The 16375-nt window shown below is 20.7% G+C and overlaps 5 protein-coding genes across 5 annotated transcripts; all 5 read left to right on the forward strand. All coding sequences in view use genetic code 6, as the record gives it.

Annotated features, from left to right (window-relative positions):
* Positions 1-1619: 1619 nt before the first annotated feature.
* TTHERM_00277110 (hypothetical protein) lies at positions 1620-5996 on the forward strand (the record flags this gene model as incomplete). Its single annotated transcript, XM_001018071.2, has 3 exons — positions 1620-2007; positions 2173-4449; positions 4627-5996. The coding sequence occupies 3 exons, from the start codon at positions 1620-1622 to the stop codon at positions 5994-5996; spliced, it is 4035 nt and encodes a 1344-aa protein (XP_001018071.2).
* A 1241-nt stretch (positions 5997-7237) lies between these two features.
* On the forward strand, positions 7238-9153 carry TTHERM_00277120 (hypothetical protein; the record flags this gene model as incomplete). The annotated part of the gene is made up of 2 exons (XM_001018072.1): positions 7238-7366; positions 8968-9153. 2 exons carry the CDS (start codon positions 7238-7240, stop codon positions 9151-9153), a joined length of 315 nt encoding a protein of 104 aa, XP_001018072.1.
* Positions 9154-9562: 409 nt separating this feature from the next.
* Positions 9563-10049, forward strand: TTHERM_000277122 (hypothetical protein; the record flags this gene model as incomplete). Its single annotated transcript, XM_012798127.1, has 2 exons — positions 9563-9935; positions 9979-10049. 2 exons carry the CDS (start codon positions 9563-9565, stop codon positions 10047-10049), a joined length of 444 nt encoding a protein of 147 aa, XP_012653581.1.
* Positions 10050-11955: 1906 nt separating this feature from the next.
* On the forward strand, positions 11956-13629 carry TTHERM_000277125 (hypothetical protein; the record flags this gene model as incomplete). The annotated part of the gene is made up of 2 exons (XM_012798128.1): positions 11956-12000; positions 12043-13629. 2 exons carry the CDS (start codon positions 11956-11958, stop codon positions 13627-13629), a joined length of 1632 nt encoding a protein of 543 aa, XP_012653582.1.
* Positions 13630-14483: 854 nt separating this feature from the next.
* On the forward strand, positions 14484-16020 carry TTHERM_00277140 (hypothetical protein; the record flags this gene model as incomplete). The annotated part of the gene is made up of 6 exons (XM_001018074.2): positions 14484-14734; positions 14788-14911; positions 14995-15079; positions 15134-15372; positions 15426-15542; positions 15592-16020. The coding sequence occupies 6 exons, from the start codon at positions 14484-14486 to the stop codon at positions 16018-16020; spliced, it is 1245 nt and encodes a 414-aa protein (XP_001018074.2).
* Positions 16021-16375: the final 355 nt, after the last annotated feature.

Raw genomic sequence — 16375 nt, forward strand, 5'->3', positions numbered from 1 at the left:
AGTTATCTCAAAAGAAACAAGAGTCAACAACAAGCTTTTAATAATATTAAATTATATTTGTTTGTCTTATTATTATTTTTACAAATTTTTTGATACACTAATTCCAAAAATAATCAAAAATAGAGTGCAGCCAGAGCTATTTACTGTACTATTGATTTTGATCAAGAATGCATCCTGAATTTTATTTTAAATAAACTCTCGCTACCACTCATTACTTTTAACATAGTATTTATTATTTGATTTTTTTATGAACAATATCTAATATTCAGGAATTAGATATAATTATTTCCACTAATATTTAACAAACATATTAACTGCACTATCTTAAAAAGGCATAGAAACTGGTTACCTCTGGTTATAGGTATATCTCGATTTATGGATATTTTTAATATGTAATTTTATTTAAGATTTGAATTATTTTCATAGTAATAATTATTAATTCAATAAAATAAGCCATAAATTTGATAATATTTGCTATTAGTGACTTAAAAACATTTAATAAATATTTGCCATTTTTAATTTAAAAATCAAATTTTAGAATTTTAAATTCATAATTACATTTAACCACATTTAAATAAATATATGAACTAAATATTTAATACATCAAAGTTATCTAATTGATCAAATTAAAGCCATAGCTTAAATAAAAAATTAAATATATAAAAACCCATTTTAAATTATAAAATTTATATTATTAAAATATTTTAACGCATGATATGTTCTTTAAAATTAACTTTTTAATATAAAACACTGATTAAATTATTTCTTACTTTTGACTAATAACTCTTATTTTCAATTAATTTTTTAAACTTCAAAAAAAAAAATTTAAAGAATATTGATGGTTAAAATTAGTTTATAATTTATTAAACATCAAAATAACTATCAAAAAATTTCTAAACAAGATTAAAATGTGTGTCATTCCCAAAGTATTAAATTACATAGTTTATGTAAACAAAATGTTAAAATATCAAAATAAATAAATAAAATCTAATTTATAGGTAAAAACATTTATAGAAATTTTTTTGATGTTTTTATAGAAAATAAACTAAAATAAAAAATGTTTTGCAATTTATAAATAAATATTATAAGAAATAATTAAAATCTATTTTTAATTAAAAAAATAAAAAATAAATTTATTTTATATTTATCATTGAAGAAATAGTAAAATTTTTAAGCCAATATTTTTAATTTAAAAAATAATAATAATAAATATATTAAAACTATTAATACATTTTACTTTAAAAAAATATATTTTGTCTCATGAAAAATAGAAATAGTTAAAACTTCTAAAATAATAAGAAATATAAGAGTTGTTGGGAGCCATAAAATTAGTAAATTTACAGATGGGAGATAATATTAAATTTAAAAAGCTCATAGAAACCAAAAAAAATAAGTATTATTAAGTGGTTAATAATGGATTGATGGATATAAAATGCCAAATGTTAGATAAGAAACAGAGATAGCTTTCAAAGATAGAAACTATATTTTTGAATTATATCTAATTGAATAAGAAATATATTATTTTTGTTAATCAAATAATTAACTTTAGTCATTTATCTATAGTAAATTGAAATTACTTATTATTTAATAAATTCTTTAAATTACTTGATTCGTTTTCTATGGCAGATCAAGCAAAAGGCGAATCAGCTAAGGCTTTTTAATTATAGCTTAAGCCTCATTTAAGAGAAATAGCTAAGAAAGTTATTACAAAGGAAGAATAAAATGAATAGAAAGAATAAAAAAATATCACAAATCAGTAGAATTAAGCTGCCACTCCAATCACTATAGTATCAACTGCAACAACTACTGATTAAAACAACAGCTAATTTAATCCGTTAGATGTTATTAAATCTTTAGCAGAGATGAAACCAATTGTCATAGTTAAAAAAGATAGTGCTACCCAAAGCAAGAGCAGAAGCAACAGTTATTCAAATTAAAGAGCAATATCAAGCAAGGTTTAAGCAACAAATGGATTTTAGGTAGATCAAAGCATTGTTTCAAAAAGCGGTAATTTTTAATTATTATTTTCATATTTTGCTTTTTAATATATAAGCTTAATAGCAAATTTAGTTTAATTCTTTATGAATACCGTTTAAATTAGATAAAGAAATAAACATTTAGAATTATAAATGCCATTTTCTATTTAAATTTATTCATACTACTATTAATTAGAGTAGGTATTAGAAGAAGAAGCACTTAGTTTGATAGAAAAACATTCATAAATTGGTTTTCAAAGCTTGTGCAAAGATGATTTAAAAAGCGCGTTATTAAATTTAAGAAGGTCAGATATAATCATGAATGCATTTATAGCAAATGAAGGTTAAATAGACATGAGCATTTTGTATTTTGTAAAGGTTAATTTAGGCATTTGCTTTTATAAGATTGGATTACTGGAAGAAGCTTTTACATGTTTTGAGACTTGCATTATGTCAATAAAGAAATAGCAAAGAGATAGCAATGTAAATGCAATTTTAGTTAAATTATACTTTTAATGCTGCATATTACAATCAGAACTGAGTAATCATGAAAGAGCTCTCTTTTTTGGAAAGAAAGCAACAAAAACTATCATCAGTTAATATATGGATTTACTTATAGGATTAGCTTAGAAATTAGCTAATTATTAACGATCTATTTAGGCTATGGATGCTATTTAGTCTCAAAAATAGCTATCAGTTCAAAGAAATATTAATAAAAAGTCTGATAAAAGCATGATAGAAAATGATTATTACGGAGCTTAATATATAAGCTAAAATAAAAAATAATCTTCAAAGCAATCAGTTGCATCTAGCATAGATCAATAATAGAATTCATTTTATAATCTTTCAAACATGAACTTGAACATGTAAAATATAAGCGAATTTGATTATTAAGGAGAGGATTCTTAACCTAACAATCAGAATTAAACAAGCAATGGTATTGATATTGAAATGCAAAGCATTTAGATTAATCCCAAAAATAATTAGCAATATAAAGGAAATAATTTTAGAAACAATAAAAAAAAATTATTAGAAATTTAAACATCAGTAAATCAAGAGTCATTTTATATGTCTAGTTAAATGAATGAAACTTAAAGTGAGATTAGCAAAGATGTTAAAGGACTTTTATAATAAAATGCCAGTGAGACGAATTCTATTATAAGTGAATTTGAGACAAATCTACGAAAAATCTAAGTTAATACAGATCTTACTGATTAAGAAAAGAATTTTTTTATGATTATTAAATCAATTCTCTCAAAAGTTTTAGATATTCCATCTCTTCTTTCAGCTAAAAAGTATTCGATTCTATCTGCATTATTTAAGAATCATCTTAAAAGTACAATTGATGCAACATAGTCACCTATGCTTGAAAAAGGTAAAGAAAGTAAAACTTCTTCCCCAAAGATAAGTTAACCTGGTAATCATTTTAGGTCTACGTTTTTAGAAAAAATGAACATGAAAGAAATATTTAAAAACTAAGAAGTAGTTCTTCAAAAATCAAATATTCTTGGTTAGTTGCAACTTAAAGCTATGAGTTTGGAATAAATTAGAGCACCTATTCCAAATGAAATTAATGAAAAAATTTTGCTCTTTAATGCTTAACTGAGTGTGGGCTTTTATTGTGTTTCAACTGAGTACCGCTTCATAGAGCAACCATAAGCAAATTTAACAAAAGAAAATTGTGATGAAGTTACTAACTCAGAAAATTATCTTTCTCGTGCTCTTGAAATTGCCTTTGTATATCTTCCTCATGAAGTACCTCTTGTTGGTTAAATTATGAGTGTCCATACAAAATTTCATGCAGCATTTAGATAATGTATTTATGAAGATCAACCAGACTAAAAAAATCATACACTTGTCAGGACTTTACCAGGAGGTTGCAAAGCACCCTTTTTCATTCCTCTGATAAGAAAAAAGAGAGAACAATTCTAAATTACTAATTCAAAAATACTTAATACAGACTTAATAAAACAGCACCAGGATTTTTCTAAACAAGAAAGACTTCATTTAGATGCTCATCCAACTGAAGAGTATTAGAATGAAACAGAGAGCGATTAAGGCTTCTTTATTTAAGATGAAGCACCTAATTCTTAAAATTATCTTCTTTAATAAAACTTAGCCACTATTATTCATAAAGGAAATGAAATTCAAATTTAGTAGTAAAAAGCTAATCAAAGAAAAAATTCAATATAAAGAGAAAAAAGTGCAGAAGGTACAAGCAGAAAAAATAAAAAATCTAGTGAATAAGCAGAAAAAATATATAGAAGCAATAAAATGATTAGTGGTAACCCATAAGGCATATCAAACCAAACTGGTGAAATTAAGGTTAGACAAAATAGAACATTAGATCCTCCATCTAAAGCTAGAAGTATAAGCTCTAATAATGGACCTGCCACAATACATAGCTCATTTATAAGTAATTCTTAAAATCCTTCACCACAAAGCGGAAATAACTAATTTATTGGTTTCTAAAGTAAAATTTCTTTATAAAATCTATTTACCTTATCTCCTCATACAAATAGTTATTTATAAAATAAATCATATTAAACAATTCCAAAAATCAAATTTGAATTTTTTAAAATAAAAATATAATTTAAATTTTTAGTAAATCATAAAGGTTAGATTATATTTTAATTTTTTTTTATTTAAGCTATAAATAAATAGTAAAAATCTATTGATAAATAGAGCATTGATATTAACTCTTAGAGAAATTTAGAATATAACAATGGTTAATTTTAACATAATATATAACCTAATTCTAGCTAATAAAAAACAAATAATAACTATATTAATAGATTAAAAATCTTAACTAAACCACCTCTTCACCAAAGAATTTAATAGGCAATAAATTCTCAATAACAAACTCATCAAACTTCTTCTTCCCTATAAGCTTCTCAGATTTAACTGAGCTCGTAAGAAAAATAGATCGAAAAAGAAATATTTTAACTTTAAGTGAAATATTAATAAGCTAAAAATAATCAAATTTCTACTAACAACTTTATTAGTTAAAATGATGAAACTTTAAAGTATAAAATTTAAAATCATCAACAAGGAAATTATAGCATTTAATAAACTACTTCATAACAATTAAATAGCTAAAGTAATTTTATTTAAAACTCTTCTGCAAATATTAGCTAAGCAAACAATAATAGCAATACTCCTATTTTAGCTAGTAACTAGAATAACTTTAATTAAATAATTTAATAGAATTAGAATTAATCACAAGCCTTAAATCCTATTCAAAAGAGAAAAAAAAATTTTAATATCTAAATAAATAACAACATAAATTTCTTTATTTAAAATGGCACAAATTCAAATAATTCTAGCTTAAATAACTCTTTCCATAGTAGTAATTAGCTTCCTGAAAGCTCCAATGAAAACATACCTTCAAAAAGTTTCAACAGCACTCCTCTTGGCACAAACAGATAATAATATTCTAGATAAAACAAGCATACCAATAAAAGCTAAAACAGTAATTAAAATACTACCAATCCTAACTTATCTGCTTTATTATAGCAAGAAAACATTATATTCAACTAAGAAAGATCAAACAGTCTTAATTATCCTAATGTTTAAAAAAAGAGAAGCAAACATTACTACTAAAAGAATCAAAACCACAATACTTTAAACTATAACTCTGCTCAAAATTCTCCAAATACTAGCTTCTAAATACTGAACACTTCTACTCCATAAAATTCTTCTACTTTATTTCCCCTTTCTTCTAAAAACAAGAATACACCTCAAGGTTAAGCAATTTTCAACTCTACTCATAATAATTAGCAAAATATTATAAATTCTAATTAAATACAAATATAAAATAGTATTCCATAAACAACAAAAGCTAAGCCTTCTCCCTAGCTAAAAGATATAATATTTGCTACAGGTAATCAAAGTGTTAAAAACTAAGCTTAACAAGAAACACCAATCAATTTTGGATTACCTAGTAGCACCAAAAATCCATATATAAACAATAAAAATTTAAGAAAATTTAAGTTAGCATCTGAAATTATAAATTTTTGATATGACAATAAGTAATATTTGTATATAGCTATATAAGATACATAAATCTTACTTAATTTGGTTATTAATAAGATAGATAGTACATTTATATTAGTCAATTTAAATTATCAATAAATGTTTCTTATAAATATTTTATTTTAATTTTATGGTTCAACATTTTTTTAAAATTTTAACTAGTCCAAAAATAAATGTAGGATTTTTTTTATTAAAATTTATTTTTAAGAAAATTATTTTGGAGGATAAATAAATATTATTTTAATTTAAAAAAATTTTTAATATTAATAGATAATAAAAATATCGTTTTGAAATTATAATCTAAATTTTTTACTTGTTTCTTAATAGTAATTTAATATTAAAAAAGAAAGAGTTTGATTTTGTAATAAAGTGTACAAAGAGTAAAAATATTGATTATTACGAATAATAAAATGTAATAACAAAATACGTCAAATTATTATAAGCATTTTTACAAAGTTGATAAAGATTAAGAGAACTTAGTGATTCAACAATTAGAAAAAACATATTTGCCTAATTATCTTATATAAATCACCTACAATAAGTAGAACATAAAATTAGGTTTTCAAATAATAGAAAATTAATATGGTGAATTAATAATATCAAAATTAGAGAAACAAATGAATGATAAAATATTTTAGTAGATGGGTTTATTTTTTGGTTTTTTAGTTTATGTGAATTCATTTAATATGAATCAAGAGTAATCAAAAGCATTATTTGACTTTAACTCGATTATTTTAGAGGAATTCATTAATACTCTTTACCATTAAGAATATAAAAATGCTCATTTTTTATTGTTAATTCTTACTTAAAGCTTAGTTTTTACAGAAAAGAGTATCTTTGATATTCTTAATAACAATCAATTTTAGGCTTACTTCTATTTAATTGTAAAATATTTTATTGAGAATAAAAAAACTTACAATGATCATTAATAAATTTTTGAAAAATACTTCAAATTGCGAATATAACTATTAAAGGATACAAAACAAGAGATCGATGTAGATCATTTAGATATGATTTACTAATTTTAAAAAAATGAAAAAATAAGCATATAAATAAAATCATACCCTAGTAAAGAGAAACTAAAACTTTACGAATAGCTTACTTATTTCTAAAATATATTTGAAGGAAAATTAAATGTAGCGATTTAAACTAGTGACTAATAAAGTTTAAAATTTAATTTTAGATTTAATTGCCCTTTCACAGGATATGTTATATCTGTTATACACATGAATTATATTTTGTTTTTATAAGATAGAGATAATAAAAAATATTTAAACGTTTTAAATTCAGTTCTCATATGGCTAAATGAAGTATAAGTCTAAATTGATGCTTTACTTTTAAAGGATGAATACTTAGTAAAAATTATAAGCAAGTTGCCAGAAAAATTTTTTACAAGAATAGAAATATATTGCAATTTGCTAAATGAAAAAATTAAAAAACATTATGAATTTAATGAAATTGTATTCAATAACGATAACTTAATGATTTTTCCATTTATTTTTTATTGCCTTTATTAATAATAAATGTATGAATTCTACTCTCTAGGAACTTTCAAAAAATGGGATATATTAACTAAAATAATCAAATAAATAACAAAATCTGAAAATTGGTTCATGGAATCAGCCTCAGAAAATTCAAAATAACTATTTAATAAGGCAGAATTTTAATTAAGATATAATTATGAATTTGAAAGCACATTAGATTATTCATATACTTAATAATACGATTAAGATTATATTAATTATTAAAATAAATTTTTTAAAAATTATATCTCAAATTAAGATTCAATTTAACAGAGCATAAATATTTTAATTGATAAAAACGAATTATGTAAAAATTAAACCTCAAATTAAGATTAAATTTAACAGAGCATAAATATTTTTAATGATAAATTAAATAAAGTAAATAGCTAAGTTTGTAAGGAATGCAAAAAATAATTAGCTGAAGTATTCATTTCAAATAATAATATGTGCAAGAGATGTTTTTAGATTAAATTTTTAAAATATATTTGAATAAATTATTTTAAGAAGTTAATTATTAAATATTTTTGAATTTAATAATTTTATTTTTAGTTTAGATTTTTGTTAATTAAATTAAAATAAATATTTTTATTGGTATTTTTAATTCATTCAGTTACCTTAATAAAATTTAAAATACTCAAATAAAATAAAAATATTTTTTTTTAATTTTTTTAAATTCTTTTTAATTTTAAGTTTTTTGGCCAATTAAATGTATTTAATAAAATCAAATAAAAATTTTATTCAAATTACAAAAAATTTAGTTTACAGATTAGAAATAAAAAATATTTTTATTTACACAAATTCACTATTTGTAAAAATCTCTATTTCCTAACCCAAATAAAATATTGATTTCCAATAAAAATAACTGAAAAGTAACATATTATTTAGGATCATTGGTTTGGGCTATAAGCACGAATTTTATAAAATTAATCCTTTTTTCTTCATCATTCAATAATAGATGTGTGATGGATATTTTTAGCGAATAAACTTATATTCATTTTTTACACTGCTTCCAAATTTTTTTTTTAATTCTAATAATTTTGTCTTATTAAATAGTAATTAGCATATCAGAGAAGATATAAATATCTGTAATACCCTAAAATTTTTAAAAATTATAAATAAAATAATTTTTTTAAAACTCTTTTAAATTCAAATCTATTATATATTCTTAAGACAGACAGTTATGAGGAATAGACAAATTTAAATTTAATTTTCATATAAAAGGCTTCTAAAACCTAAAAAATTTTATAAACTTAACTGAAAGGAAGGAGAGTCTTTTTATTTTTTTTTACTTAAAAAGATATTGATTTATAAAAATCATATGAATTAAATTTGGAAAATAATCATAAAAATTGCTAAAATAAAGTAAAAGAGTAAATTTAGTGATTAAATACAGTTTGATTGCGATTTTAATTGATTTTTTGCTTATCTGATAGATTCCTCTGCTGCAATTAAATTACAAAAGATACTTTGAATCTTATTTAATGATGTCTAAAATCTACTTAAAGGGAAAAATCATTATCATGGAGAAATCTTTACTAATTTTATTGCCCAAAAAGGATAACAGGGAATTAATTACTGAATTAGGAGAAACAGGATAGATGGTTGGAGGAATCAATTGAGGTGGACTTATTTAATAGGTGACTAATATTAAAGTTAATAAGAAATAGAAAGTTTAGATAGTACATTATCCTTTATATACTAATATGAGAAAAAAAGGTATTTCTTTGGTAAACAAAATATTTGAGATAGTATCACAACTCAAAAGCCGAGTAAATACCAAAGGAAGAGACCTGCAAAGATGAATAATCTAATATATTATTAAATTAATTATCCTTCCTCAGCCAAATGGATAATTTTATTATTTATTTAATATTTAATAAATATATACTTGTTAAATATTAGATATGAATGATAAATATACTTTAATAATTTCCTATCTTCTATATTTAAAAAAATTAAAATTTATTTAAAAATATTTTGTTCTATAATTAGACATTAAAAAAACAAAGTTACCCTTCCAAATTTTTAATGTAAAATAAAATATTTAATTATATATTTTAAATATTAATTAAAAGAATATTAAAAGTAAATACCATTTAATAATAGATCAATCTGATTTTTTCATATAAAAGCTTGAAAAATAATTAATTGATAATAATAAAAACTATTTAAATTAAGCAAAAAAAAATTATCTAATATATATTTATATATTAAGAAAAATCTAATTTTTTTGGTAAGATATTAGAATAAAAAGAAAATTTAATCAGAAGATTAACTTAAAAGGCAAATAATATCTTTGTTTAAAGATTATTTTAAAAAGCAAAATTATCCATTTTTTTAAGTTTAAATAAATTAAATGGAAACTAAAAATAATGCAAAAGAGTGGAGCTTCATAGATTAAGTAAGTTAAATACTTTTTATTGTTATTATAATCATTTTTTAAGAATTAGTATTAAGGTTACTTTTTGATTTAAGAAGATGGAGTAATTAAAGATTATAAGTATGTTTTTTGTGAACTATAAACAGAAGAAGACCGCTTTTTTTATGAGATAAATCATTAGGAATCTGAGAAAGAAAAATAAGAAATAAAAGAGGAAAAAATAAATCCAGACAAATCATTTTTAAAATTAGTTAGTTTGATTTAGATTATATTTTTAAACTATCTTTTTAGCAATGATTAAAATACAAAAAAGCGTTTTTGCTAATATATAAATTACATATAAAATAGTTTTTAAAATCTTTAAAAATTGTAAGATTATTAAAATGAAAAAGGAGTACATAAACTTTATAAAAAAATAAAAGAACGGAATCAAAATCAAGATTACTTACCTAAAAAATAATAATAACTATAAGATTATATTTCTGATCTAAATTTATTGATGCAAAAGAATATTTTTAGCTTAATTCATCTATAAAATCTAATGGCCTAACCAAATTAGTTTATTAAATATTAAATGATGGCTATTCAATTATATATTTTTTCAAAAATAGAATAAAAAATTAAGTTAACAAAAAATTTTCATTTTTTCAAAGAAAAGTTTAATGCAAATATCGAAAGACATATTAAAAAAAAAATACTTAAAAGCTGTAAATAAGAAAATAAAGATTACTTTAAAATAGATGCAATCAAAGATTGTCAAAAGATAAATTATAGTGGTAGTAGGAAAGAGATAGTAAATAAACTAGTAGAAAGCTGCTTTAATAAATAATTAAGCCCTTTAATTATAGAAGAGATAGGTTAGTAGATAAGCATAGAACTAAGCAATTAATAAAATTCACAAATAAAAGGCATTTAATTTGAGAATCCATTAGAAACGTGTCAAGTTTTCTTTTTTTTAATGTTTTTGATAGTAATAATGATAAATCAAAATACATAGATTAATTAAAATAATGTTTAGATGAAACAAATATTTACAACGATATTGAAATAAAAGACACAAAAGACTTTAATAACAAAGAAAATTTTAAAATGAAGGATTTTATTAATGTACTTTAAAATTAAGAATTTGTTAATAACAAGGATAATCTTTTGAAATTAGCTCAAAATAAATACTTTAGATTACTGATTATGTAATTGTACATTTATCTTATTAGGAAACAACAAAAGCTACATTTATTATTTACAAAAATTAATAATTTAGAGCAGTTAAATTCAATATTTAGCATATTAACAAAAAGTTTTGAAGTAAATAATTTATAATTAATAACTAACCTAAATAACATAAATGACTAAATCAATTAAACATTTTCATTTTATTTTTGTTAACATAATTGCTATAAAAATTAAGAAAATGAATTCATCATTTTACTTCCTAATAATATTCTTAACTAATAATAATAATAAATGTCGTAAAGCATTAACTAATCTTTATTTAAACAAATTTAAGCAAATCCATTATAAATTTGCAAGAAATGCAATAAAAATATAGTTGATATTTTTTATTAAAACTATTTAGTTTGTGATAGATGTTTAAAAAAATAATTTTTATCTTATATATGATTTTGTAAAAGAATCTTACAGGAATTAATTAATTAATACTTATTATTTTACTATCAAAAATCTTTAAATCTTTCTATTTTCAATAAATAAATAAATAAATAAATAAATAAATTACCCCTAAAAAAAACTTTAAAAATAAATATCTTTCTTTTATTAATAGATTTAATTTTTATAAATAAATTTTTGAAAAAAAAGAAATCAATAATTATTAGTACTTAATAAATTAATTGTAAAAAATTATCAAATAATTATTTATATTTTAAGAAATATCAAATTTTTTGATATGATATGATATTAGAATAAAAAGAAATTTGATCAGAAGATTAAGTTAAAAGCCAAATAGTATTTTACTTTAAAGATTATTTTTAAAAAGTAAAATTATCCCTTTTTATAGCTTAAATACATATATAAAATAAATTTAATGGACACTCAAAATAACGCAAATGAGTGGAGCTTCTTAGATTAAGTAAGTTAAATACTTTTATTGTTATTATAATCATTTTTCAAGAATTAGTATTAAAATTACATTTTGATTTTAGAAGATGGAGTAATGAAAGATTACTAGTATACATTTTATGAATTACATACAAAAGACCAATTTATTTATGAGATAATACATTAAAAAACTTAGAAAAACATTTTGGAAAGTTTATTTAAGCGAAATGAGGAAAAAATAAATCCAGATAAGTCTAATATAAATTTGGTTAGTTTGATCTAGATTATATTTTAAAACTATCTATTTAGCAATGATAAAAAAACAAAGGAGTATTTTTGTAAATATGTAACTTACATAGAAAATACTTTTTAAAGTCTTTAAGATGTGTAAAATTATAAGAATGTAAAATTTGTAGATAAACTTTATCAAAAAATATAAGAAAGGAATAAAAATAATGATTACATACCTAAAAAGTAAAAATAACTACAAAATTATATTTCTGATCTAAATTTATTGATGTAAAAGAATATTTTTAGCTTAATTCATCTATAAAATCTAATGTCTTAACCAAATTAGTTTATTAAATATTAAATGGTGGCTATCCAATATTACACTTTTTAAAAAATTGAAAGTAAAATTAAGTTAACAGATAATTTGCATTTTTTCAAAGAAAAGTTTAATGCAAATATAGCAATAGAAAATTTAAAAGAAGATAAAATATTTAATAATTTTAAAGAAAAAAATAAATACTACTTTTAAATATAAGCAGAAAACAAATATCAAAAAGTACAATATAGTGGCAGTAGGAAAGAGATTCTAAATACTCTAGTAGAAAGCTGTTTTAATAGAAAATTAAGTCCTTTATACATAGATGAGATAGGTCATTAGATAAGCATACCAGTAAGCAATTAATAATATTCAAAAATATAAGCCATTTAATTTACGAATCCAATTGAAGCTTTTCAAGTTTTCTTTTTTTTAATGTTTTTTGATAGTAATAATGATAAATCTAGCTACATAGATTAATTAAAGTAATGTTTATATGAAACAACTATTTTTAATTATATTGAAATAAAAGACACAAAAGACTTTAATAACAAAGAAAATTTTTAAATGAAGGATTTTATTGACAAACTTTAAGATTAATAATTTATAAAAAACAAGGAAAATCTTTTGAAATTAGCTCAAAATAAATATTTTAGATTACTGATTATGTAATTTTACATATATCTTATTAGAAAACAACAAAAGCTGCATTTGCTATTTACAAAAATAAATAATTCAGAATAGTTATAATCAATATTCAGAATTTTAACTGAAAGTTTTAAAGAAAATAATTTAATCTAAAAGTTGTTAATAACTGACCTAAATAGCAGAAACAACTAAATCGAATAAACATTTTCATTTTACTTCTGTTAAAATAGTTAATATAAAAATTAAGATAATTAATTCTTCATCTTACTTCCTAATAGTATGCTTAGCTAATCAAATTAATAAATATAAATGTTTCAAAGCATTAGATAATCTTTATTACAACAAATTTAAGCAAATCCATTATAAATTTGCATAAAATGTAATAAAAATATAGTTAATATTTTTTATTAAAACTATTTTGTTTGTGATATTTGTTTTAAAAAAAAATTTTTATCTTATATATGATTTTAACCTTGCAGGAATTAATTAATTAATACTTCTTTTATTTTACTATAAAAAAATCTGTATATTTTTTAATTATATCTTAAATGTAAAATTAATAAAAGGAAATCAGTTTTAGCATCCAAAAGTCTATTGAAAATAAAAATATAAACCATTCATACTATTTTTGATAAAATTAATTAAACTTATTTAAACTTAACATCAGCAGAACAAAAATTTTAGCCCAAAATATTCAAGAGTCAATTTTTTAGATGAATTTTTTAATGAAAAAGTTAAATTGGGGATATAAATTTTGCCCATTATTATCAAGGGATTAGTTTACAAGGTCGTCTATTTTATATTTTATAAAAAAACAAATTTATAAATTTAAATTATATATTAATATAGTAGCTATTCTTAAAAGGTTTTCTTTAACTAAAATAAAAAATTCTTTTAATTATTAATTAATTAAAATACAAAATAATTGAAATTTCAATTATTTTTCCATCAAAGTAATCATTTATATATTTTAATAATTTGAGTACAAAGAATAATTATTTTAATTTTTAAGTAATTAATTAGCTTAATTTAGAATATTATTAATTGAAAATTTTATCATCATTTTTTATGTTAAATAAAGCTTAAAATCTTTTATTTATTTACTACAAACTAATTCATTTAATGTCTATATTAAATATAAATTATTTATCAATCAATTGATTTTTTTAAATTTTGTAATAAATTTATGCTTGTAGATTCTGATCAATATGAAAAGATTCTATACAAAAAATCTTTATTAATTAACTAAAATTTATAAGCATATTATTTGATAATTCTAAGAAATCCTTTAAAATATATATAAACAAACTATCTTTTAAATGAGTGTCAATATATTTCAATAAACAGTTGAAGAAATAATATTAAGAATATTAGAGCCAAATAATGATAATAGAATATAATCCAATTAGTATTTTTAGGAGAAAGGTGGGATTATATAAGTGAAAGTATATGATTAATATACCAATAGTTTATGTGGTTTTCATTCATTATTTAATGCTTTTTATATGATTGATTATTTGACTAAAGATAAAAACGAATAATCTTTGGTATCCATAAATCAACCTGCCAAGTAAATTTTATAGCAAATTCTTAAATAAATTTAACATTTTGATATATTAAAAGTTTTTGGAGGTTTTACTACTCAACTTATCGCTTTTTGCTTGATCAATATCCTAACAAGCAAGATTTAAAATATTTAGATAATTTAGGGCCATTGGAGAGAAGTCATTTAGAATTTTTCATTGAGGTATTTCCACAAATTAATGCGATTAATTATTTTAAGACAAAAATGAAAACATAAAAAGATAATTTTTAAATTAACACTAATAGAAAAGTGAATTGGTTCTTGAGAAAAAGCATTAATGTAGTCAAAAAAATATGGATTTGATACTTTTTCCTTTTTATTATGGATTTGGTAATCAATTAATTATATTTATTAATTCAATTAAATATTTTCAATTATATTAAGGAATTGTTTAGCTAAGTGAAGACTAAGTTGATTAATTTAATTAGATTGTCAATTTATTCAATTAGTCCCAGAAAGATACCTTAGTGATAGTATTTACTGGAACTACTAATCACTGGATAACTTATATTGCCTATAAAGATTTTTTTAAAAACGAAAAAAAATTCTACTTTTTAGATTCTGCAAATTTATCTTTAAATGATTTGCTGGATGAAAATATAGATGCCCTTCTTTTGGAAATAGTACTTATTCGCTAGCTATGATAATCCTAAGTTATATTAAATTTAAAATATAGGAAACTAAATAAAAAAATAGAGGTGTTGAAGAAAAGACGGATAGCAGAGAAAGTAGTCTGCACACAACTATAACTTCATTAAAAGATAGAAAAACTGTTTTAAATTTACTGAATAATGTAAATTTTGCTAAGATTTCAATTATAAAATTTACTATTTTAAAATAAGTGCTTTTTAGAAAAAGTAAGGCTTGAAGTTTGTATGATTGAAAATCAATTCAAAGAAATGTTCGTTACTTTTACAGAGTATTTTCCGAACTGGAGAGAATAACTAGAAATACCTCTCGTTAATGAGCCGTCATAAAAATTGGAGAATCAATTAAAAATAGAGATATTAGTTACGTTTATTAAATACGAATACAGACCTTAAGTCATTGAGCATGATATATTAAAGGTTATGAAGAAATATAGCCACGATTTCTATAAATATTTTGATAAAGATTTTGGAAAGTTGATAATATAATGGATAGACCTTAATCAAATAACATTATAAAATATAAAGAATGAGATCAAAGAAGATTAGGAGATAGTCAATATGATAGATAAATATATTTGTGTCATATAAGAAATAAAAATTCTTTTACAATAATTTTGTTGAATAGTTAAAATAGTACGCTGTCAATACTCAATCAAGACAGCAAATTTTACCAACAATTACTTAATTCTAATTTAATTTACACAATTTGATTGAATACTTGTTTTATTTATAACCCCCTCACTATAAAGTTAAGTAATAATTAAGGTAAGGAAGGAAGGAGACTTATAAGTTAAGTAAACTAAATATAATAATTAAATAAAAATTCTTTCAAAATATGAATGTTATAATTTAGTTAGTGGGCACCTTTAAAATTTACTAAAAAGATGCATTAAAAATAACAATAAAATAATTTTAGATGAAGGTATTTATACACCACCTCTAATCAATAAAGCATAACAATTTTTTGTTTTTATAT

This window comes from Tetrahymena thermophila, assembly GCF_000189635.1.
Source record: "Tetrahymena thermophila SB210 genomic scaffold scf_8254600, whole genome shotgun sequence".
In the NCBI taxonomy this organism is placed as follows: Eukaryota; Ciliophora; class Oligohymenophorea; order Hymenostomatida; family Tetrahymenidae; genus Tetrahymena; species Tetrahymena thermophila.